Source organism: Gossypium hirsutum, chromosome A01, assembly GCF_007990345.1.
Source record: "Gossypium hirsutum isolate 1008001.06 chromosome A01, Gossypium_hirsutum_v2.1, whole genome shotgun sequence".
Lineage (NCBI taxonomy): Eukaryota > Viridiplantae > Streptophyta > Magnoliopsida > Malvales > Malvaceae > Gossypium > Gossypium hirsutum.
In genome coordinates, this window is record NC_053424.1 from 14127745 (window position 1) to 14151143 (window position 23399).

The window sequence follows — 23399 nt, forward strand, 5'->3', positions numbered from 1 at the left end:
TAAATATTTATATATTTTTGTAGAATATAAACTATTAATAATTCGTGTTATATTTATTTTCACACATTTATATATTATATGTGTAAAGAACTAATTATTATATTAATTCAAACATTACTATAAAAGAAAAATATTAATATAATATTTTTTATAGAATATGGATTATTTCTCTTTATAATGGTATTGTAGGGAAATAAAAATAAATGAATAAATAATATTTTTCCTTATTATTTTGCTAGACTTCATATTATTATTTTTAATTTACTAAATATTTTTCTTTTTTGACTATAAATATTTAGAATACACTCTTTCTATAGCTTCTCCAGTTCATACAATTCTTCTCCACTTCTCTCTTTTCTCTCTCTTTCTTTGATCTCATCAAAAACCCTAATTTCCGATCGGGAATCCCAACTTTCCCCCCAAATTCACTTCTGATTATCAGTCCCACTTTTCTTCCCAATTTTAGGATCCTTATTTGATCCTCATATTTTAACAGTGATAATTGAGAAAAAGAAGCCCTAACCTTTTTTATTTAATTTTCTAACTTTTTAAAACTCTTCGATCAATTCTCGGTTGCTTTGAGAATTGATCGATTCTCTGAATCTTTATTTCTTGAAATGCTCTTTTTTTGCTCAACATGAAGCTCAAGCGAAGGAGGTATTTAGAAGTGGTATGTAAAAGATAATTCTTTCCTTCAGTTATTTTTTATTATGTTATGTGCTTTTGATATTACTTATTTGTTTTTCGAATTTTTAGTTTTTTTATGCTGTTCAATTTATGTGAAGTTTGAATTCCTTTTTCATGTTTTTATTGATCAGGATTAAAGATTTTAATTTGTATATATTTTCGTGCTTTTGGTTGTTTAGAGTTCGTTACTAATAGCTAAGTTTGATAGTTGAGATAGAGATGGAATTGTTTATATATATTTCTAATTTATGTTTAAAAAAAATACTGTAAGCGTTTTCTAATTTTCTTTGATACCTTGTATTTAGGCATTAATAAATAATGCTCTATTTGCTTTGTTGGCTAGGAAATAACAGGAAGTGAAATGAGCTTAACTATTTACTTTGAACTCTAAATGATAGAGTCTCTAAGATTATTACGGGTTTGAAGTAAATTGCCAGTTTGGAAAACCCATATAGAATTACGGTATCAAATAAATAACTAAGTCAACATAAAATTGACCTTTCATTTTTTAACATTTTACTGGTAACATATTGGGGCATTGTTGCTTGAATTCTGAATTTGGTGTCATTTTATTAATGTGAAGACTATAAAGTTTATTGCATTTGACGAAACATGCAAATATTTGTCTGTTGTTTGCAAAAAAGCAAGGATATGTTTGTAATTCTTGAGTTAGGAGAGGCTATGGTGGAGATTGCTAAATTTAGTTGGTTGCCATATAGCATGATCTGGTAATGTTTTTATTTTTTTGACATTTTCAATGTACAAGTAATAGCTACTTGGGTTAGATATTGATTGTTGAAAGCTGCGCAAAATATTTTTATTGGAAATGGTTTTATGAGGAGGCTTGAGGTTATATTCATAGAGAGCTATGGGAACAAATTTTGGTTTCTTTTGTGTTATGCTTATTTCTTCCCATATAGATAGAAAGCAGTTAGTAGCTTTTAAGCTGTTCAGTATTGTATGGTCTATTTTTCTTATTACTTGTCTTTTCTCTCTCTTGTTCGGTCTCCTTTGATTTTCTAATTCTGAATTCTAATATTTGTAGCACATGAAAATCTAGGAATCTATAGATGCCTATAGCTAAAGTAACTGTTTTTCGTTTTGATTTGTATCAGCCTCCCAAAATCAGATCCTTCATCAATAGCGTGACTTCTGTGCCGCTGGAGAATATAGAGGAACCTCTGAAAGATTTTGTTTGGGAGTTTGATAAGGTGCCTCTTTAACCTTTATTTGATAAAATGTTGCAGTATCTGTAGTGCAGTTAATTAACTTTTTTGTTATCGATGCAGGGAGATTTTCATCATTGGGTTGAGCTTTTTAACCATTTTGACAAATTTTTTGAGAAGCATATAAAACCAAGGAAAGATTTGCAGGTTGAGGATAATTTTTTTGGATCTGATCCTCCTTTCCCCAGGGAAGCAGTTCTTCAAATTCTTCGTGTTAGAAGACTAGTCTTGGACAACTGCACAAATAAGCATTTTTATAGCTCTTATGAGGTATTTTTTTGGTCGTAGAAATCCTATGCTCTTACATTTTATACTACACTTATTCTCCTCTTAGAAAATATATTAGTAAATCTATATGCTTTATAATCTTGGTTATCTTTTTTGATTTCTTTCCAATTTGGTGATCAGACGTTATTTCCTTTGAGGCTGTTAATATGGAAATTATTTCCTTTGATTTCTTTCTTTTCATCTTAATTTTCTTGGTTTTGGTTCCTTGCTGTTTGCAGCAGCATCTGTCATCCTTGCTTGCATCGACTGATGCTGATGTTGTCGAGGCTTGCTTGCAAACTTTAGCTGCTTTCCTGAAGAAAACAATTGGAAAGTACTCTGTCAGAGATGCATCTCTGAGTTCTAAGTTATTTGCACTTGCACAAGGTTGGGGGGGAAAAGAAGAGGGTCTAGGATTGATTGCATGTGCTATACAGAATGGATGCGATACAGTTGCTTATGATCTTGGGTGTACTCTACATTTTGAGTTCTATGCATCAAATAAGGTCTCTTCCTCTGAACAGTCTACCCGAGGTTTACAAATTATTCATTTACCTAATATCAACACTCATCCAGAGACTGATTTGGAGCTCTTGAATAAATTAGTTGGTGAATATAAGGTACCAGCCAATTTAAGATTTTCTTTATTATCAAGATTGCGGTTTGCAAGGGCTTTTGGATCTTTAACATCTCGGCAGCAGTATACGCGCATTCGCTTGTATGCCTTCATCGTTCTTGTTCAGGCAAGCAGTGATACTGATGACCTTGTTTCTTTCTTCAATAATGAGCCTGAGTTTGTCAATGAATTAGTTACTTTACTGAGTTATGAAGATGCAGTTTCTGAGAAAATTCGGATTTTATGTCTGCTTTCTTTGGTTGCTCTTTGTCAAGACCGATCCCGCCAACCAGCTGTATTGACTGCTGTTACATCTGGTGGACACCGTGGTATTCTATCTAGTCTCATGCAGAAAGCCATTGATTCTGTTATTAGCAATACCTCAAAGTGGTCTGTTGTGTTTGCTGAGGCTCTACTATCCCTTGTCACTGCTTTGGTTTCATCATCATCAGGTTGCTCAGCCATGCGTGAAGCAGGGTTTATCCCTACTCTTTTACCCCTGCTTAAAGATACCGATCCTCAGCATCTGCATTTGGTTACTACAGCCATCAATATTCTGGAAGCTTTTATGGATTACAGTAATCCTGCTGCTGCACTGTTCAGAGACTTGGGTGGTTTAGATGATACAATCTCTCGCTTAAAACTTGAAGTTTCTTATGTGGAAAACAGTCCAAAGCAACTAGTTGAAGACCCTGATTGTAGTGGGAGGATTTCACAAGTAGTCGCAGGAGCGTCAACTGAGCTTGATAATATGCAGCCTTTGTATTCTGAAGCATTAGTTGCTTATCATCGACGGCTACTCATGAAAGCTTTGTTACGGGCTATATCTCTTGGAACATATGCCCCTGGAAACACTGCTCGTATTTATGGATCTGAGGAGAGCTTGTTGCCACAATGCTTATGTATCATATTCAGACGAGCAAAAGATTTTGGTGGGGGAGTATTTGCACTTGCAGCAACTGTCATGAGTGATCTAATTCACAAGGATCCTACTTGCTTTCCTGTCTTAGATGGTGCTGGTCTTCCATCTGCCTTCCTAGATGCTATTATGGATGGTGTTCTCTGCTCTGCCGAAGCCATAACATGCATACCTCAGTGTTTGGATGCCTTCTGTCTTAATACTAATGGTCTTGCGGCAGTGAAAGATCGCAATGCTTTGAGGTGCTTTGTCAAGATATTTACTTCTAGAACATATTTGCGGTCTCTTACCGGAGATACTCCTACTTCTTTGTCAAGTGGCTTGGATGAACTTATGCGTCATGCTTCTTCGTTGCGTGCACCTGGAGTGGATATGGTGATTGAGATCTTGAATGTTATACTGAGAATCGGAACTGGGACTGACACTTCATCTTTTGCTGCTGAATCTTCTACCCCTGTTCCAATGGAAACTGATGCTGAAGAGCGGAATTTGATTCAGCCAGATGACAGGGAATCCTCAAGGAGTGAGAGTTCAAATCAGATGTCAGAGGTGTCTCCTGATACTTCTTTAATGAATATTGAATTGTTCCTTTCCGATTGTATTAGCAATGTGGGCCGTCTTCTTGAAACCATCCTTCAGAATGCTGATACATGCCGTATATTTGTTGAAAAGAAAGGGATTGACGCTGTCCTGCAGTTGTTTACCTTGCCTTTACTGCCTCTTTCAGCATCAGTTGGACAGAGCATTTCTGTTGCCTTCAAGAGCTTTTCACCTCAGCATTCTGCATCTCTGGCTCGGGCAGTTTGTTCATTCCTAAGAGAACAGCTGAAGTCAACAAATGAACTGTTGGCTTCTATTGGAGGAACTCAGCTAGCCACTGTTGAAACTGGCAACCAGACTAAGGTTCTGAGATCTCTTTCTAGTCTTGAAGGTATATTGTCTCTTTGCAATTTTCTTTTGAAGGGCACTACTAGCGTTGTCTCTGAGTTGAGCACTGTAGATGCTGATGTATTGAAAGATCTTGGGAGGGCATACAGGGAAATAATATGGCAAATTTCTTTGTCTAATGACACCATGGCTGATGAGAAGCGGAAAGCTGATCAAGAGAGTGAGAATACAGACACTGGTCCATCAAATGCTGCTGTTGGAAGAGAAAGTGATGATGATGCTAGTACCCCTGCTGTGAGATATATGAATCCAGTTTCCATTAGGAGTGGTTCTCAGTTTCTGGGTGGTGCAGATCGAGAGTTTCTTTCACTTGTTCGTTCTGGTGAAAGTTTGCACCGTCGTAGTCGACATGGTTTGTCCCGTTTAAGAGGTGGAAGGAATGGTCGACACCTGAATGCTCTGAACATTGATTCTGATTCTTCTCACAGTTTGCCAGAAACATCATCTGTCCAGGATTTGAAAACAAAAAGTCCTGGTCTTCTTGTGATAGAAATTCTTAACAAGCTTGCTTTTACATTGCGGTCCTTTTTCACAGCTCTTGTTAAGGGGTTTACGACACCTTACCGTCGTAGAGCTGATGTTGGATCATTAAGTTCGGCTTCAAAGACTCTTGGTATGGCCCTGGCTAAAGTATTTCTTGAGGCACTGGGTTTCTCTGGGTATTCTTCTTCTTCAGGACTTGATACTTCACTTTCCGTCAAGTGTCGGTACCTTGGGAAAGTTGTTGATGACATGGGAGCACTGACATTTGATAGTAGGCGGCGAACATGTTATACAGGAATGGTTAATAATTTTTATGTGCATGGAACCTTCAAGGAGCTACTTACCACTTTTGAAGCTACTAGTCAGTTATTGTGGACGTTACCCTACTCTATCCCTACACCTGGTATTGAACACGAGAAAGCAGGTGAAGCAAATAAAGGCTCCCATGGTACATGGCTGCTTGATACATTACAATGCTACTGCCGTGTGCTTGAGTATTTTGTTAATTCTACATTATTATTGTTTGGGAATTCTACATCTCAGACTCAGCTGCTTGTTCAGCCAGTTGCTGCTGGCTTGTCAATCGGCCTCTTTCCTGTTCCTAGGGACCCAGAAACCTTTGTGCGCATGCTGCAGTCTCAGGTGCTGGATGTGATTCTACTGATCTGGAATCATCCTTTGTTTCCTAATTGTAGTCCTGGTTTTGTGGCTTCTGTTGTTTCTATTGTCATGCATATATACTCGGGTGTTGGCGATGTGAAACGAAATCGCAGCAGTATTACAGGAAGTACAAACCAACATTTCATGCCCCCAGCACCTGATGAAGGAACCATTGCTACCATTGTTGAGATGGGTTTTTCTAGGGCTAGAGCAGAGGAAGCCCTCAGACGAGTTGAAACAAATAGTGTTGAGATGGCCATGGAGTGGCTGATTAGTCATGCTGACGATCCTGTGCAAGAGGATGATGAACTAGCTCGAGCTCTTGCTTTATCACTTGGAAATTCATCAGAGACATCCAAAGTTGACAGTGTTGATAAGCCAATGGATGTCATGACTGAAGAAGGGCGACCTGCAGCAGCACCAATTGATGATATCCTCAATGCATCTGTTAAGTTGTTCCAGAGTAGTGATAACATGGCATTTTCATTGACAGACTTGCTTGTAACACTTTGCAATCGTAACAAAGGAGAAGACCGTCCAAAAGTGCTATCATTTCTTATTCAGCAGCTGAGGCTCTGTCCATTGGATTTTTCCAAGGACTCCAGTGCATTGTGTATGATATCTCATATTGTAGCGCTGCTTCTTTCTGAGGATGGAAATACACGTGAAATTGCTGGCCAGAATGGTGTAGTACCTGCTGTTCTTGATATCTTGATTGACTTTAAGGCTAAAAATGACGTGGGAAATGAAATTATGGCACCAAAATGTATCAGTGCTTTACTGTTGATCTTGGATAACATGTTGCAGTCCCGTCCAAGATTGTTTTCTGAGACAGTGGAGGGTACGCAGACAGTATCTCAGCCAGATTCATCTGGGGACCATGCTTCTTTGACTGTTCCAGAACCAGTGACGGAGAAAAAATCAGCTTCAGATGCTAATGAGAAAGAACCAATCACTTCATTTGAGAAAATATTGGGTAAATCTACTGGTTACTTGACTGTAGAAGAAAGTCAGAAGCTGCTGCTTCTTGCTTGTGAACTAATCAAACAGCACGTTCCAGCAATGGTGATGCAGGCTGTTCTTCAGTTATGTGCTCGCTTGACAAAAACACATGCTCTAGCTTTGCAATTTCTTGAGAATGGAGGCTTAGCTGCTCTCTTTAGTCTTCCAAGAACTTGTTTTTTTCCTGGTTATGATACTGTTGCATCTGCCATTATTAGACATCTCCTTGAAGATCCTCAGACTTTGCAAACTGCCATGGAGTTGGAGATTAGACAGACTTTGAGTGGCAGCAGGCATGCTGGCCGTGTTTCACCTCGCACATTTTTAACATCAATGGCGCCTGTTATATGCAGAGATCCTGTAGTGTTTATGAAAGCTGCTACTGCGGTTTGTCAATTGGAGTCATCAGGGGGTAGACCCTTTGTAGTTCAATTGAAGGAAAAGGAGAGAGAGAAAGACAAATTGAAAGCTTCTGGTGCTGAAGTTGGATTAGCTTCAAATGAACCTGTGCGAATTCCTGAGAATAAGGTAAATGATGGAACAGGTAAGTGTTCCAAAGGCCACAAAAAGATTCCAGCCAATCTTGCTCAAGTGATTGATCAGCTTCTTGAAATAGTTCTGAAGTATCCTTCTGCCAAAGGCCAGGAAGATAGTGCAACTGGCTTAACTTCTATGGAGATTGATGAACCCACAAGCAAGGTGAAGGGTAAGTCAAAGGTTGAAGAAACTAGGAAAATGGAGTCTGAAAATGAAAGATCTGCAGGGCTTGCTAAGGTGACTTTTGTCCTCAAGTTATTGAGTGATATTCTTTTAATGTATGTACATGCGGTAGGAGTCATATTGAAAAGGGATTCAGAAATGGGTCAACTCCGTGTTTCTAATCAATCAGACTCGTCTGGCAGCCTTGGCATTGTTCATCATATTTTGCATAGGTTGCTTCCCTTATCTGTTGATAAATCATCTGGACTTGATGAATGGAGGGACAAGTTGTCTGAAAAAGCTTCTTGGTTTCTGGTGGTTCTGTGTGGCCGTTCCAGTGAAGGCCGTAAAAGAGTGATTAACGAACTTGTGAAAGCCTTATCTTCTCTGTCAAATGTGGAAAGTAATTCAATGAATAGCTCCTTGGTGCCTGACAAAAGGGTTTTTGCTTTTGCTGATTTGGCATATTCAATTTTGTCAAAGAACTCATCATCAAGCAACTTACCTGGCACTGGCTGCTCACCAGATATAGCAAAAAGCATGATTGAAGGAGGAGTAGTTCAGTGTCTAACCAATATTCTAGAAGTGATTGATTTGGATCATTCTGATGCACCCAAAACTGTAAGTCTGATGCTCAAGGCTTTGGAAAGCCTGACTAGGGCTGCTAATGCAAATGAGCAGGTTTTCAAGTTTGAATGTTTCAACAAGAAGAAGTCATTGTCTTCAAACGGAAGACATGCTGATCAGGTAACTATATCTGCTGCTGAGGAGACAGAGCACAACCAGAATGGGGGTGGTCAGCAAGCAGTTGTAGATGCAGAGACAACTGAACAACATCAAGCTACTTTGCAAATTGAAGGCAATCACAACGCAAACTCAGATGATCCTATCGAGCAAGATATGAGAGTTGAAGTGGAGCCTGTAGCTAGCAGCAGACCAGTGGAACTTGGGATGGATTTCATGCGTGAAGAAATGGAAGGAGGTGTGTTGCACAATGCTGACCAAATTGAGATGACATTCCGGGTGGAGAATAGGGCAGATGATGATATGGCTGATGAGGATGATGACATGGCAGATGATGGGGAGGATGATGAGGATGATGATGAGGGGGAGGATGAGGATGAGGATATAGCTGAAGATGGTGCTGGAATGATGTCTCTAGCTGATACTGATGTGGAGGACCATGATGATACTGGTTTGGGAGATGACTATAACGATGACATGATTGATGAAGAAGATGATGACTTTCATGAGCGGGTCATAGAGGTAAGGTGGAGGGAGGCCCTTGATGGGTTAGATCATCTGCAGGTACTTGGGCAACCTGGAACTGCAAGTGGTTTAATTGATGTGGCTGCTGAACCTTTTGAAGGTGTGAATGTGGATGATCTCTTCGGTCTTCGTAGGCCTGTAGGTTTTGAACGCAGGCGATCTAATGGTAGGTCTTCCTTTGATCGCTCTGTTACAGAAGTAAATGGCTTTCAACATCCTCTTCTGTTAAGACCATCCCAGTCAGGAGACTTGAGCTTGATGTGGTCATCCGGTGGGAATTCATCCAGGGATTTGGGAGCTTTCTCATCTGGGAGTTTTGATGTTACCCATTTTTACATGTTTGATGCTCCTGGTCTGCCATTTGATCATGCACCAAATAGCCTGTTTGGTGATCGATTGGGTAGTGCAGCACCCCCACCCTTGACTGATTATTCTGTAGGCATGGACTCATTACATCTGCAAGGGAGAAGGGGGCCTGGTCATGGACGGTGGACTGATGATGGTCAGCCACAAGCGAGTGCTCAAGCTGCAGCAATTGCACAGGCTGTAGAGGAACAGTTTGTATCTCATTTGCGCAGTACAGCTCCAGCCAACAATTTAGCAGAAAGGCAGTCACAAAATTCTGGAGTCCAGGAGTCGCAACCATCAGATGCTCCTCCATCAAATGATGGGAAGGCTGTGGTAGAGGGAGAGAACACCAGTAGTCAGCAGAGTGAAGATCAGCAGCAAGAAAATAACAATGGAATTTCACAGGAACTTAATCCAACAGGTGAAAGTGTTACATGTCAAGGGCAGCTGAATCCTCAGTCTGGTGACATGGCTGAATCTATTCAAAGACATGAAGGGATATTAACTCAAACGTTTTCTTTGAACAATGCACCAGATGAGCATGATAACATGGAAATTGGAGATGGGAATGGCACAACAGCTGCTGATCAAGTAGAGCAAATTTCTGAAATGGTTAACTTGCCTGAGGGGGGTTCTGTTGTGCCTGGAAACCTTTCACCACAGGCCATGGGTGATGATGGATTGTCAGGAGGAGATGGTCAGGCAGGTAATCGTATTTTGACAGGTTCTGGTTCGGAGATGCCTAGCCCAGGTGATTCTAATGGGTCTTCGGTTCATGAGCGTATTGATGTGGACATGAATACTGCTAATGCTGAAGAGAACCAAACTGATCAATCAATTCCTCATGAAATTGGTGCAGAGGAGCCAGGCACACTTGATTCTCAGGATGCTAATCAGGCTGATCAAGCTAGTGCTAATATTGAGGGTCCTGGTTCTAATGCCATTGACCCTACCTTCTTGGAGGCATTACCTGAAGATTTACGGGCAGAAGTTTTGGCTTCCCAACAAGCCCAATCTGTACAACTTCCAACTTATGTACCACCTTCAGCAGATAATATTGACCCTGAGTTCTTAGCTGCTCTTCCACCAGACATTCAGGCAGAAGTATTAGCACAGCAAAGAGCACAGAGAGTTGCACAGCAAGCTGAGGGTCAACCTGTGGATATGGATAACGCTTCTATCATTGCCACTTTCCCTGCTGATCTGCGTGAAGAGGTCTGTACTGTAAACTTTTCCCTCCTTAATAACTGAACAATATTAACTTTTTAGCCTTTGTCCCAGGTGCTTTTGACTTCTTCAGAAGCAGTTTTGTCAGCATTACCATCTCCTTTACTTGCTGAGGCTCAAATGCTTAGGGATAGAGCAATGAGTCATTACCAGGCACGCAGTTTGTTTGGAGGTAGCCATAGGCTAAGTAATCGGAGGAATGGTTTGGGTTTGGATAGGCAAACAGTGATGGACAGGGGTGTTGGAATTACATTGGGCCGAAGGCCTGGTTCTACCATTTCAGATAGCTTAAAAGTGAAGGAAATTGAAGGGGAGCCTCTTCTGAACTCCAATTCTTTGAAAGCTTTAATTCGCCTTCTACGGCTAGCACAGGTACTGCTATTTACTGTTTTTCATGCTTCAATGTTCAACAAAGCTTACTGAATCTGACCAATCTGCCAAGATTGGTTGGAGATTGACAGCTTTAAAGTTCTTGAATTGCTCTATTTAGTTTTGTTGACAGCAGACTATGCTGTTGGTATAATGTAGGTTATGTTTCTCCAAATAATTGATGAAAACTTTGAAACTTGTATTTTCTAACACTTGTTTTTGTTTTTATCTGTTTGTAGCCCCTTGGGAAAGGCCTTCTGCAGAGGCTTCTGTTAAATCTTTGTGCGCATAGTGCTACTAGGGCAACTTTGGTAAAGCTCTTGCTTGATATGATTAGATCTGAAGTTGAAGGCTCAAGCAGTGGTTTGTCAACAATTAATTCCCAAAGGCTTTATGGTTGCCATTCAAAAGTTGTTTATGGTCGGTCACAGGTGTTTGATGGTAATGCTTCATCTGATATTACTGTGCCTTTCTGTATTTGTTTCCCTCATCTTACCTTCGGGTTTTTATGTTGCAACAGGTCTTCCACCTCTTGTACTACGTCGTGTTCTTGAAATTTTGACTTATTTGGCTACAAATCATTCTGCCGTTTCAAATATGCTGTTCCACTATGATCCTTCAATTCTTTCTGAGCCTTTGAGCCCCCAAAACCCTGAAACCAAGAAAGATAAAGGCAAGGAGAAAATTATGGATGGAGAATCATCAAAACCCTTGGGAAACTCTCAAGGGGATATCCCTCTAATATTATTTCTTAAGCTCTTGAACCGACCGCTGTTTTTGCTCAGCACTACCCATCTTGAGCAGGTACTCTTTAAATTTATCGCCGTTCTAAATATTTTACTGATTAACCTGGCTCTCTCTTACTCCTGGATATTGATATAATTCTGTATTATTTGCTGTTTGTTTTAATATGGTATGTAATATGCAGGTTGTAGGCTTGCTTCAAGTGGTTGTCTACACAGCAGCATCAAAATTAGAAAGCTGGTCACTCTCTCATTTAGCTGTTGATAATTCAAGTTCTCAGAACCTGCTCAATGAAGAAGCTTCTGGTGATGCACATAAGGACCTTCCTTTGACAGAACAAGAGTCTAATCAAGAGAAGCGGACCAATGCTGAATCCTCTGGATCTAAAGGCAATAAAAATGTGGACTTTCATAATATTTTCTTGCAGCTACCAGAATCTGATTTGTGCAATTTGTGCAGTCTTCTTGGTCGTGAGGGGTATTATTTCTTGACTCTTATACCTAAGGATATGTTGAAAGTTATTTATGCTAGTTAGGATTTTGTTCTCATGTTCGTTTTTCTTTTTGATCCCATGTTTCCCTGGCAAATCTTTTATTTCTTTTGACTGCTGCTTTGTAATATTTTTGCTTAGGTTGTCAGATAAAGTTTATATGTTAGCTGGTGAGGTGCTGAAGAAACTGGCATCAGTTGCTGTGACCCATCGGAAATTCTTTACCTCAGAGCTTTCAGAATTAGCTCATGGTTTGAGTAGTTCGGCTGTCAATGAGCTTGTAACACTGAGGAATACACAGATGCTGGGTCTTAGTGCAGGTTCCATGGCAGGAGCTGCTATTCTACGTGTGCTACAAGTGCTTAGCTCACTCACTTCAACTAATGTTGGTGATGATACACCTGAGGGTGGTGATGATGAACAGGAAGAGCAAGCTACCATGTGGAAGTTAAATGTATCATTAGAGCCATTGTGGGAAGAATTGAGTAATTGTATTGGCATGACTGAGGCACAGCTGGCTCAGAGCTCACTCTGTCCAACTGTATCTAATATAAATGTTGGGGAGCATCTTCAAGGAGCATCCTCGTCATCACCACTTCCTCCTGGGACTCAGAGACTTCTTCCTTTCATTGAGGCCTTCTTCGTTTTGTGTGAAAAGCTACATGCCAATCATTCTATCATGCAACAAGATCATGTAAATGTGACTGCACAAGAAGTAAAAGAGTCTGCTGAGTGTTCTGTTACCTTACCCTCTAAATGCGGTGGGGATTATCAGAAGAAGCTTGATGGTTCTGTCACATTCGCAAGGTTTGCCGAGAAGCATCGTAGACTTCTGAACGCTTTTGTTAGGCAAAATCCTGGCTTGCTAGAAAAACCGCTATCTATGTTGCTGAAAGCTCCAAGGTTGATCGACTTTGATAACAAGAGAGCATATTTCCGTTCAAGAATAAGGCAACAGCATGAACAGCATCTTGCTGGTCCACTGCGGATAAGTGTGCGGCGGGCATATGTTTTGGAGGACTCTTACAATCAATTACGAATGCGACCTACTCAGGATCTGAAAGGTCGCTTGAACGTGCAGTTTCAAGGGGAAGAGGGCATTGATGCCGGTGGACTGACTAGAGAATGGTATCAGTTACTCTCAAGGGTCATATTTGATAAAGGTGCATTACTTTTTACTACTGTGGGGAGCAATGCAACTTTCCAGCCAAATCCCAATTCTGTTTACCAGACCGAGCATCTTTCTTACTTCAAATTCGTTGGTCGCGTGGTAAGCCACTGGGCTGTTAGGTTCTAATGTAGGTGTTTATTGTGATTTGCATTAGTTTTATTCTTATTTTTTCTCCTGTGATATATGCAGGTTGCAAAGGCACTATTTGATGGTCAACTTTTGGATGTTTATTTTACTCGATCCTTCTACAAGCACATTCTTGGTGTTAAGGTGACCTACCATGATATAGAGGCAGTTGATCCTGATTATTACAAGAATCTGAAGTGGATGCTGGAGGTTGGTCTAATTAATCAATATCTTCCCTGGTTTTGGTTATCTTCTCACATAATATCTTCTCACATAATGCATTGGAGCCATTGAGTCTATTTGAAGGACTAATTCGCCATTGTTTCTTAATGTCTTTCTTTTCATAATTCAGAATGATGTAAGCGACATTCCTGACCTGACTTTCAGCATGGATGCTGATGAAGAGAAGCACATACTTTATGAAAAAACTGAGGTTTGCAAAGACTGAACAGAGTTTTTTTCCCTGGTTTTTTCTTGCTATTTTCTCAATTATCTTCTAAATTGTTATGTTTTGCTTGAAAAAAAAGGTCACTGATTATGAGCTCAAACCTGGAGGAAGAAACATCAGAGTTACTGAAGAAACAAAACATGAATATGTAGACCTTGTTGCTGATCATATCTTGACAAATGCTATCCGTCCTCAAATCAATTCCTTCCTTGAGGGATTTAATGAATTGGTGCCACGTGAACTCATTTCAATTTTTAATGATAAAGAGCTCGAGTTACTAATCAGTGGACTTCCTGAAATTGATTGTAAGCTAACCAGCCTATATGCTTCTTATGCTTGTCATTGTGTTTGTCTGTGGTTCTTTTATCATCTAAAAATATCATCATTTTACAGTGGATGATCTAAAGGCTAACACAGAGTATACTGGCTATACGGCTGCATCTCCTGTTATTCAATGGTTTTGGGAAGTTGTTAAAGCTTTTAGTAAAGAGGACATGGCAAGATTGCTTCAGTTTGTAACTGGAACATCAAAGGTAATTTTATTGGTTTATATTAAATTGTTCAGGTTATCCTAGGTTGGCATCCAGGTGAATTTTATTGGGTGTGTACAGGTGCCATTGGAGGGTTTTAAGGCACTGCAGGGTATCTCTGGTCCACAAAAATTTCAGATTCACAAGGCTTTTGGAGCTCCTGAGCGGCTGCCTTCTGCCCATACATGGTGATGAGTGAATACATTCTTTACTCACAATTTACTTTTTTGCTTTTTCATTGTGTTTTTTAACCACTGTTTTTTCCGTCTCCAGCTTTAATCAGTTAGATCTTCCTGAGTATTCATCAAAGGAACAGCTTCAGGAACGTCTGCTGCTGGCTATCCATGAAGCTAGTGAAGGGTTTGGCTTTGGATGAACAGAGTTTGTATTACGATGAAGTCAATGTCCCTGCAATGCCGGCAGTCCATTTAAAGATCTATATTGAATATGTAAGTAGAAGACCCTTCATCAACATTTCACCTTTTCATTGTGTCAAATTTCACTGGACCGTCTAAATAGTGTTCATTTTTCTGATTCCGTGTGCAGAAGCTTTTTCATTAGATTTTGGTTGGTGAAGAGAAGGTAGTAATGTTGACAATGGGATATGGCATGCTCAAAATGATGTAGAAATGGAGGGGAAGGTTGGTTGTGCTGCCTTTATAATTTCAAAAGTGGAGAGCTTATATTCTAGACAAACACTGAAGAGGATAAAAGATGATATTTTTTTGTAGTTGATTGAATGATGGTTCTTTCTTCTATTGTTAATATTTTTATCTAATTCTTGAAAATGGCTGCCTATATTTCTCTCTTTGGATCAGCCCATCTCTCTCTAGACCTCAACTATTTCTTAGTAGTTCATTTAATAATAATATAGCGATTGTTTATATTATCATATCAAATCCTCCAAGCTGGTCTTTCCATTTCCTTGAGTTTCCTTCTTTTGATAAGACTTCTAACAGAGGAACTCAGTGCTCTTCCTTTTCTACCTTTATCATCACTTCAAAGTTGATTAATCGAATTTTTTTACAAAAATTGATTCGAACCATAATTAGGGTTTTTTAGTGAATGGAATATTGAATAGTTGAAATTAAAATATAATATATATGACTTGTATGTAATTACTCGGAAGTGGACCTAAACATGAAATATATGAGAAATAAGGCAGCAAGGAAACGCGGTATATCATGGAAGGAAAGGAAAAGGAAGTGAGTGGCGGGAGTTTTGATAGCTCTCCCTAAAGTCACGTAAGGAATCCTCGCTTTTCTTTTTTCTTTTAATTTTCATTGTCAACCGTTAGTGCTGCTTACTAATTTAAAATACAAACAACGGATTAGACAAATTGATAGTACTTACATGGCAAAGTATCTTGATTAACTTGGCAATCGGAGGACATAAAATGAAACTTTTTTATTGGCTCATACTACAAAATATACTTTAACTATCACTTCTAATGAGATTTTCTCTACCATGCTGGTAATATTTAAATTACAGTGAGTAAATTAATTAATATTTATATTGCAGTTTGCATGATCCGGGTTTATTAATTTATGAGCAAAGAAAGAGTAAAAGCTGAGATTGCAAAGAATCTCATGTGATGGTTAAGGTTGTTTACCGCCTCAAGTATGACCTAAGTTTGAGTCGTGTTTATTGTGCGGGTTTTGTTTACTATTGTAATTCAATAGGAAAAGAAGAGCAAGAAGAAAAAGAAGAAGAAGCTGAGATTGCCAAGAAACCATATGATGAGCTTTGAGATAATAATTACAAAGTGAAGAAAAGGACGTGATGGTTGCAACCCCCCCCCCCTTCTTCCCCCACTGTTTCTTCTTCATTTTTATTTGCTGGTCAATGATGGAGCCACCTCACCTAATAATTCCTTCTGCTACCTTTCCGATTAAACCAATATATCTATGCAAAACTCAGTCTTCTTTAGAATTAATAATTACAATGTGTAAACAATTGTCTCTAAACTTACTGAATATTTTATTTAAGGGTGGAAGTTAGTAAAAATTTTTAGGGGTGGAAATTAAATTTTAATAGTTTATATATTTATAATTTTTAAAAAATTAAATTAAAATTTTATTACATTTATTTTTATTAATTTAAAATTTTAAAAATTTTAAAAAATATAAATAGATAATTTTTTTATTAAGTCTGGGCGAAGCCCTTATATACGCGACTGGTATTATTGTTATATAGGTTGTCGTTATTTTCCTTCATTTTCTTTTCTGACTTTGATGACTTCAAAGTTTAAATATAAATGTGTATATATACATAAGTAGTATGAAAGGATGCAATAGCGAATTCTTACTTTCAATTATCAATGTCTAATTAACATATAATAGAGATTAGTTATTTTAATTAATTATTATACGCATCTATTATAAGCAACATTGTTCTTCCATTGACTCATCAACATGTGAAAATCTTTAAATTCTTTTTCTAATAATAATAATAATAATAATAATATAATAATAATAATGTCGATTGTCTTTTAGTTCAGTTGGTATCGATATTGTTGTTAGTGTAAAAGGATACAAGTTCGAGTACATTGAAGCACATTATCCTCCTATTTGATGCTACGCTCATATGAAAGGAAGTAAACAAAATAAATATAAATAATTAATGAAAATATATTTGTATTCTAAATATACAATAAAAGTTAAATGAGGAATTATAGAAATAAATATCATTTAATTAATTTTCTTCAAGTTCCCCATTATACCTAATTAGGGTATATATATTTTTGCAACAATATTTATATTGTGTAATAAGTTCATGGTTATCGGAAGCAATTAATATTTTGTTTGATTAGGACAATATCAATACCTGTTTGGTTAAATTATACCATATAAGTTTTTAAATTTTTTAAAAATTTGAAATTTAGTACATATATTTTTATTTAAAAAATTGTATTTTTAAGGGTTAAATCTTATTTATATTAAAATATTTTAGTAATTTTTTATTATCTTGAACCCCAAACTTCGAACCTTGAATCCTGAACCATAAACCATAAACTCTAAACTTTAAGCCTTGGACCCCAAGTTTTGTTAGTACAAATCTTTGGTGAGGAAAATCTCAAACACATGAACGAAACTCGAACAGAAAAAGAAATAGGATAAGGCTTTAAGGCGTGTATCAAGCTACTATCTTTAAGGTTATATTCACCCCTGTCGAAACCATTTTTATTTTGAAAAAATAGGAGTCAACTTAAAAACGAAAATAGAGTCGCCACTGATCTTTTTTCGAAGTGTGACCAGATCACCTTGAGATTGATCATTTTAATAATACATTTTTGATTTATTAAAACAACAATTTGGTCTTCAAAACTAAAAAACGAGTCTGGGAGCCGGTTACGTGCGAGGAAGAGTTAGCATCCTCGTAACGCCCAAAATTGGTACCTAATTAATTAATTAATGAATGTCCTAACGTCGAAAATTTGAAAAGATTTTAAAATACGATCCTCTTATTTAAAAGAACACTTGAATAAATCAAATTGGATGCTAAGACCCTCTTATCTCGAAGAAATAAAATGTCACACCTAGTGAGTTATGATACGACATTTCAAATCCTCGAAACTAAGCTTGTCTTTTGATTTTTAAAACTCATGCACTTAAGTTTAAAAAAAATTCAATTATTTGGGTCAAATGAAAATTCGGAACCTTATTTCTAAAAATTCTTATCTCGAGATAATGAAACGTCATATCCAGTGAGTTAGGACACAACACTTCAAATTCCCGAGAATAAGCTTTTATTTGAAGCTTATACGTTTAGATTGGAGAAGGGTATTTGGTTATTTAGACTCAACGAGGAAAATTGGAACCCAGTAAGTTAAGGTACAATCCTCTCGAAGATTCCAAATACCAAGTATTGCCTTATTATTTTTTTAAAAGTTTTTTGGATTTGAGGAAAATTGATACAATATTAAAATGATGCATAAAAAACATTGATGAAAAACGACAATATGAAAATATAGATAAATAGCTTATAGAACCCAAAATGGCAATAAACGCATCATATACAATATGTAAGAAGCTAACATCAACAATCAAAGACAAATGAATTAAAAGACATATATAACAATTTAAAAAACAAAGCAAGTCGAAATAGAATGTAAAAATAATTTAAAAATGATAATAAATGAATTTATAACATATAATGTGAGAAAAGAATTTAAAAATCAACAAAATACAAAATGAATAAAAAATAGACGATATATCACAAAATTTAAAATAATATATATAAGTTTAAAATAAACAATATATGAAATAATTTGTAATGATATAAAATAAAACATTATATATATAAAACGATATAAAATGAATAATATATAAGATAATTTAAAGTAACAATATATAAAACTCAATCAAGATAGAACTATTTAAAATATGTAATATCAAAAATAATAAAATAAAATTGCTTGAAATCAATACTACATAAAAAAAGTTGAAATAAGTAAATAAAATACAAATTTGCAAAAGGGATGAAAATAAAATAAATCTTTATACAGAATGATAAATAAATATCAAGCGAATAAATACTAAATATTAGCAAATTATTTTAATAGTATGATGATAATAATAATAGAAGTAACAATAATAAATACAATAATAATATAAAAAATGTCCAATTAATCAATTAAATAATAAAGTAGCAAAATAACTAAAAAAAAGGACCGAATTGAATTTAAAACGAAACTTTGGGGCAAAATCAGAAATAAATAAAAGGAAAAGGATCGGATTGCAACGCGCAAACGAAATGGGGGATTGGGAAAGTAAATATCCCTTCCCTCCAAAAAGCATCACCTTGCGTGGGGCCAAATTAAAACAGAAGGAAAATTATAAGGCCAAATTAGAAATAAATAGAACTTAATCGCAAAACTATAAAAAAAAACGGAAGGGCTAAATGCGCAATTAGCCCTTCCGATTAAAAACACGTGGATCCTAGGTTGGAGCTGGTCGGGTCGAACGGGTCAAGGGCAAAACGATGCCATTTTGAGGTTTAAAGACCCAGGCCAAAACGACGTCGTTTTGACCCTCTATTTAAGTAAAATTTTCAACAAAAATTTCACTTTTGCACTTGTTTAAAAAAAACCTTCAAAAATCCTCTCAACCCTCTCCTTCAGCTCCTATTTCGGTCAGAGGTCCGGCCATCTTCCGGCGTCATTCGCTGCCGTGCACGGCGGCCGACGCCCAAAAGGTAAATATATATATTTTTTATGTATTTGTATATATACATATATTTTTTAAGGAAAAATAAAGAAAAAAATAAATAAATAAATAAAAAGAAAAACTAAAAAAACATAACCTACGTTTTCTTTGTTTCTCTTTTCGATTTTGCTTTACTATTTGATTCTTGATTTGCGATTGAAATTGCTGTTTTCTTATTGATCTCTTAAAAAAGGGTCCATTTTACACTGTTGAGAATGGTTTTAAATAGCCTAAATTACAACTGTTTTTGAACTATTGCAGGTTGTGGGTGGCGTGGCGGACGTGGGCATTGGCATGGTGCGGATGTGGCATGGTGGAGCAGCACACAACGCGGAAGGGTGCGCAATGTGCGGCGCCTAGAGCTGACTTGCAGTGCAAAGGGTGTTTGGGGTTAGGGTTAGGTTTTGGTTGAGGTGATTAATTTGGGGTTTGGGTAGTGATTTGGGCTTGGGCAATTGGGCCGAATTATTTTGTAATTTATTTTGGGCTTTTACTTATTAAGGCCCAGTCAAAACTGGGTATTTACAACCCCTATCTAACTTCAATGTGCAAATGAGTTCCCAGTAAATTAACCTCGAGGATACAATGAAGCGAATGACTATTTGCATTTTGTACTGACGAGAATAACCCACTACACACTGAGTAATGTATGACAAGAAACTCAATTTCTATAAGAGATTTCTAGATTAATACTTTATAGAATAATCTAATAATATTAGAAAATGAAGGAAGGAAAGAAAGAATATTAGAATTTGTTGGTATGATTTCCAAATGGAATCTCATTCCTATTTATAGGAATTTTCATGTCTCTTCATAGAGACATCTTTCATCGATATGTGTCTTCTGAATAAAAATGTCTTTAAAATAAACATGTAATTATTCATTTAATATTATAACTATTCAAATAATATAATTTAAATAGTTATAATTCTTTTTCAAAAAATCAAATAATATAATCTTTTGATTAATTACACATATTCATTTATAGTTATTGGAACACTATAAATATTTGAAAATGTTCCAACAATCTCCACCCATTTTCAAAATGTTTTAGATTTTGATATTCTTGGAAATCAATTTGCATAAATGAAAGTATCTTACGATTGAACCTTCACTTAGTGAAAACATGTTAAAGTTAATCGAAATTGCATGGTAGACTAAGCTTTGAACCAACTATTTCATTTGATTAACCGAACACATCTCATACAATGATTTCAATATTAGTCAATGCATAGTATCTAGGGACACTATTATAGCGATGTGTCTGTGTCCTCTTTTCATGAGTGTTTTCAGAGCCAAGCCCTTGAGCTCCTAGAAGCTGCCACACTTCAACTCACATAGGTAGATCTCATCAAGAGTGTTCCCGTAATTATAACACTCTAATATATTTATATTATGGGTCTATTAAGAGTACATTATTCATCATTCCCTTATCATTACGGTACCTAGCACTTTAATATTAGGATGTATTTATTTATAGTGCTAACAGTCACATACTAACGATGTACTTTGTCTCATTGAACTCAAGACTTGACATTATACTAAGCGTTGAGTCGAGTTTCCATCATGGGTAACTCTAATTAATGGCTTGAGTCTCATCCTTTTTGAGGTCCTTTTTACTACATCTCTAGCAAGACTTTTTGTCAAAGGATCCGTCAAAATTTCACATGACCTCACATAATTAATAGTGATCACTCCATCAGAGATTAATTGTTGGACATAACTATGTCTTAATCCAATATGTCTAGACTTTCTATTATATCCTTGGCTATATAGCCACACTATCACAACAGATAAAAATAGGTGAAATTGGCTTATGCCATAAAGGTACATCATAAAGTAAATTTCTTAACCATTCTGCTTCTTTAGATGCAGCGGCTAATGCAATAAATTCTGCTGCCATGGTGGAATCAGTATTACATGTTTGTTTCTTGGAACCTTAAGAAATGACTCCTCCATTAAGAATGAAGATCCTTCCACTAGTAGATGCATGATCTTCCAAACTTGTAATCCAACTAGCATTCGAATTCCCTTCTAAAACTGGAGGATACCCATTATAACACAATCCATAGTTAATAGTTTTCTTTAAGTACCTACGTACTCTATTCAAAGCTTGTTAATGCAAACTACTTGGATTACTTGTGTACCTACTCAATTTTTCCCAACAGCATATGCAAGATCTGGTCTTGTACAAGTCATTATATACATAAGACAACCAATTAGACTTGCATATTTCAATTGATCAATTTTCTTACCAGCATTAGATACTAATTTTATTTGAAGATCCATGGGTGTAGATGATGGTATACAGTTAAAAAGATCAAACTTTTTACGCACATTTTTCAATGTAATGTGATTGTAATAAAGCTATAGTGCTTTCATATCGGGTTATTTTAATCCCAAGAATAGCATTTGCTACGCCCATATCCTTCATAGCAAAGTTGTTTGACAATAATTTCTTTGTGTTTTCTATTTGTTCCAAATTTGTGCCAAAAATGAGCATGTCATCTAAATATAGTAAATTATAACACCTTTTCCATTTTCAAATTTGCTATATATGCACTTATCGGATTCATTTATTTTATAGCCATTAGCTAAAACAACATTGTCAAACTTTTGGTGCCATTGTTTTGGTGCTTGTTTAAGTCCATATAAAGATTTAACAAGCTTACATGCCTTATGCTCTTATCTTGGAACAACAAATCCTTCTAGTTGTTCCATGTACACTTCCTCTTCCAATTCACCATTTAAAAATGCAGTTTTAACATCCATTTGGTGAACAACCAAATTATATATAGATGTAGGTGATATTAAGGGTCTAATTGTAGTAATTCTTGTTAGTGGAGCATAGGTATCAAAGTAATCAATACCTTATTTTTGTGTAAAACCTTTGGCTACAAACCTTACTTTAAACTTATCAATTGTTCCATCAACCTTCATTTTCTTTTTGAAGATCCATTTACAACTTATTGGTTTGGAACCTGGTGGAAGATCATTTAAGATCCAAGTTTGATTTCCCATTATTTAATCCATCTCATCATTTATTGCTTCTTTCCAAAAAGCAGAGTGTTAAGATTCCATTGCCTCTTCAAATGTAATAGGATCAGATTCTGTATTATAACAATAAGGTATCTTATTGCATATACTTTCACCTTTTCCTTCTACAAGAAACATAATGAAATCTGGTCCAAAATCATTAACCTTTTTAATCCTCTTACTTCTTCTTAATTCTTGACAAGATTCATCATTATTATCAATTTGTTCCAATAGAATCTCTTTCGCATTTGAAGAATGAACCAATTGTGGCTGTAATTGCCTTGATATAGAATTAAATCTATTTTCATCAAAAATAGCATTTCTTAATTCAGTAACAATATTAATTGATATTGAATCATTTGGTTCAATTATCTTGAACCTATATGCCTTGCTATTATGTGCATATCCTATAAATATGCATTCAATTCCTCTTTCACCTAACTTTTTACGTTCAGGTGTTGGAACTTTGACAATAACTCTACAACCTCAAACCTTCAAATAATTAAGGTTTGGTTTCCTTTGCTTCCATTGTTCATAAGGGGTTATTTTAATTTCATTATTAGGAACTCTATTCAATATATGACAAGCTTTTAGAACAGCTTCTCCCCAAAAATCTTGTCCAAGACCTGAATATGAAACATTGAATTTACCATTTTAGTCAAGACTCTATTTTTCCTTTCAGCTACACCATTTTGTTATGATGTGTAAGGGGCTGAAACTTGATGGACAATTCCAGTGGATTCAAAATAACTTGGATTATAGTATTATCCACCTCTATCCGATCTTAAGCACTTGATAAATGATTCACACTGAAGTTTAACTTCAGATTTATAAACTTTAAATTTATCAAGCGTTTCATCTTTTGAATGCAATAAATATACATAATAATATCTAGAACAATCATCAATAAAAGTAACAAAATATTCT

General features: G+C 36.3%; 1 protein-coding gene across 3 annotated transcripts; it reads left to right on the plus strand.

The window, feature by feature from the left end:
* Positions 1 to 321: 321 nt before the first annotated feature.
* Positions 322 to 15017, plus strand: LOC107952986 (E3 ubiquitin-protein ligase UPL1). 3 transcript variants are annotated; one of them, XM_041076680.1, is made up of 16 exons: positions 322 to 670; positions 1803 to 1898; positions 1977 to 2183; positions 2420 to 10339; positions 10406 to 10723; positions 10960 to 11161; positions 11241 to 11524; positions 11649 to 11941; positions 12096 to 13224; positions 13315 to 13461; positions 13604 to 13684; positions 13779 to 14004; positions 14093 to 14232; positions 14311 to 14417; positions 14503 to 14678; positions 14749 to 15017. In XM_041076680.1, the coding sequence occupies exons 1-15, from the start codon at positions 638 to 640 to the stop codon at positions 14603 to 14605; spliced, it is 11286 nt and encodes a 3761-aa protein (XP_040932614.1). In that variant the 5' UTR covers positions 322 to 637; the 3' UTR covers positions 14606 to 14678; positions 14749 to 15017. The 3 variants fall into 3 exon arrangements, with proteins under 3 accessions (XP_040932614.1, XP_016743693.2, XP_040932616.1); XM_016888204.2 differs by having other exon boundaries at positions 14776 to 15017; XM_041076682.1 differs by having other exon boundaries at positions 2423 to 10339; positions 14776 to 15017.
* Positions 15018 to 23399: the final 8382 nt, after the last annotated feature.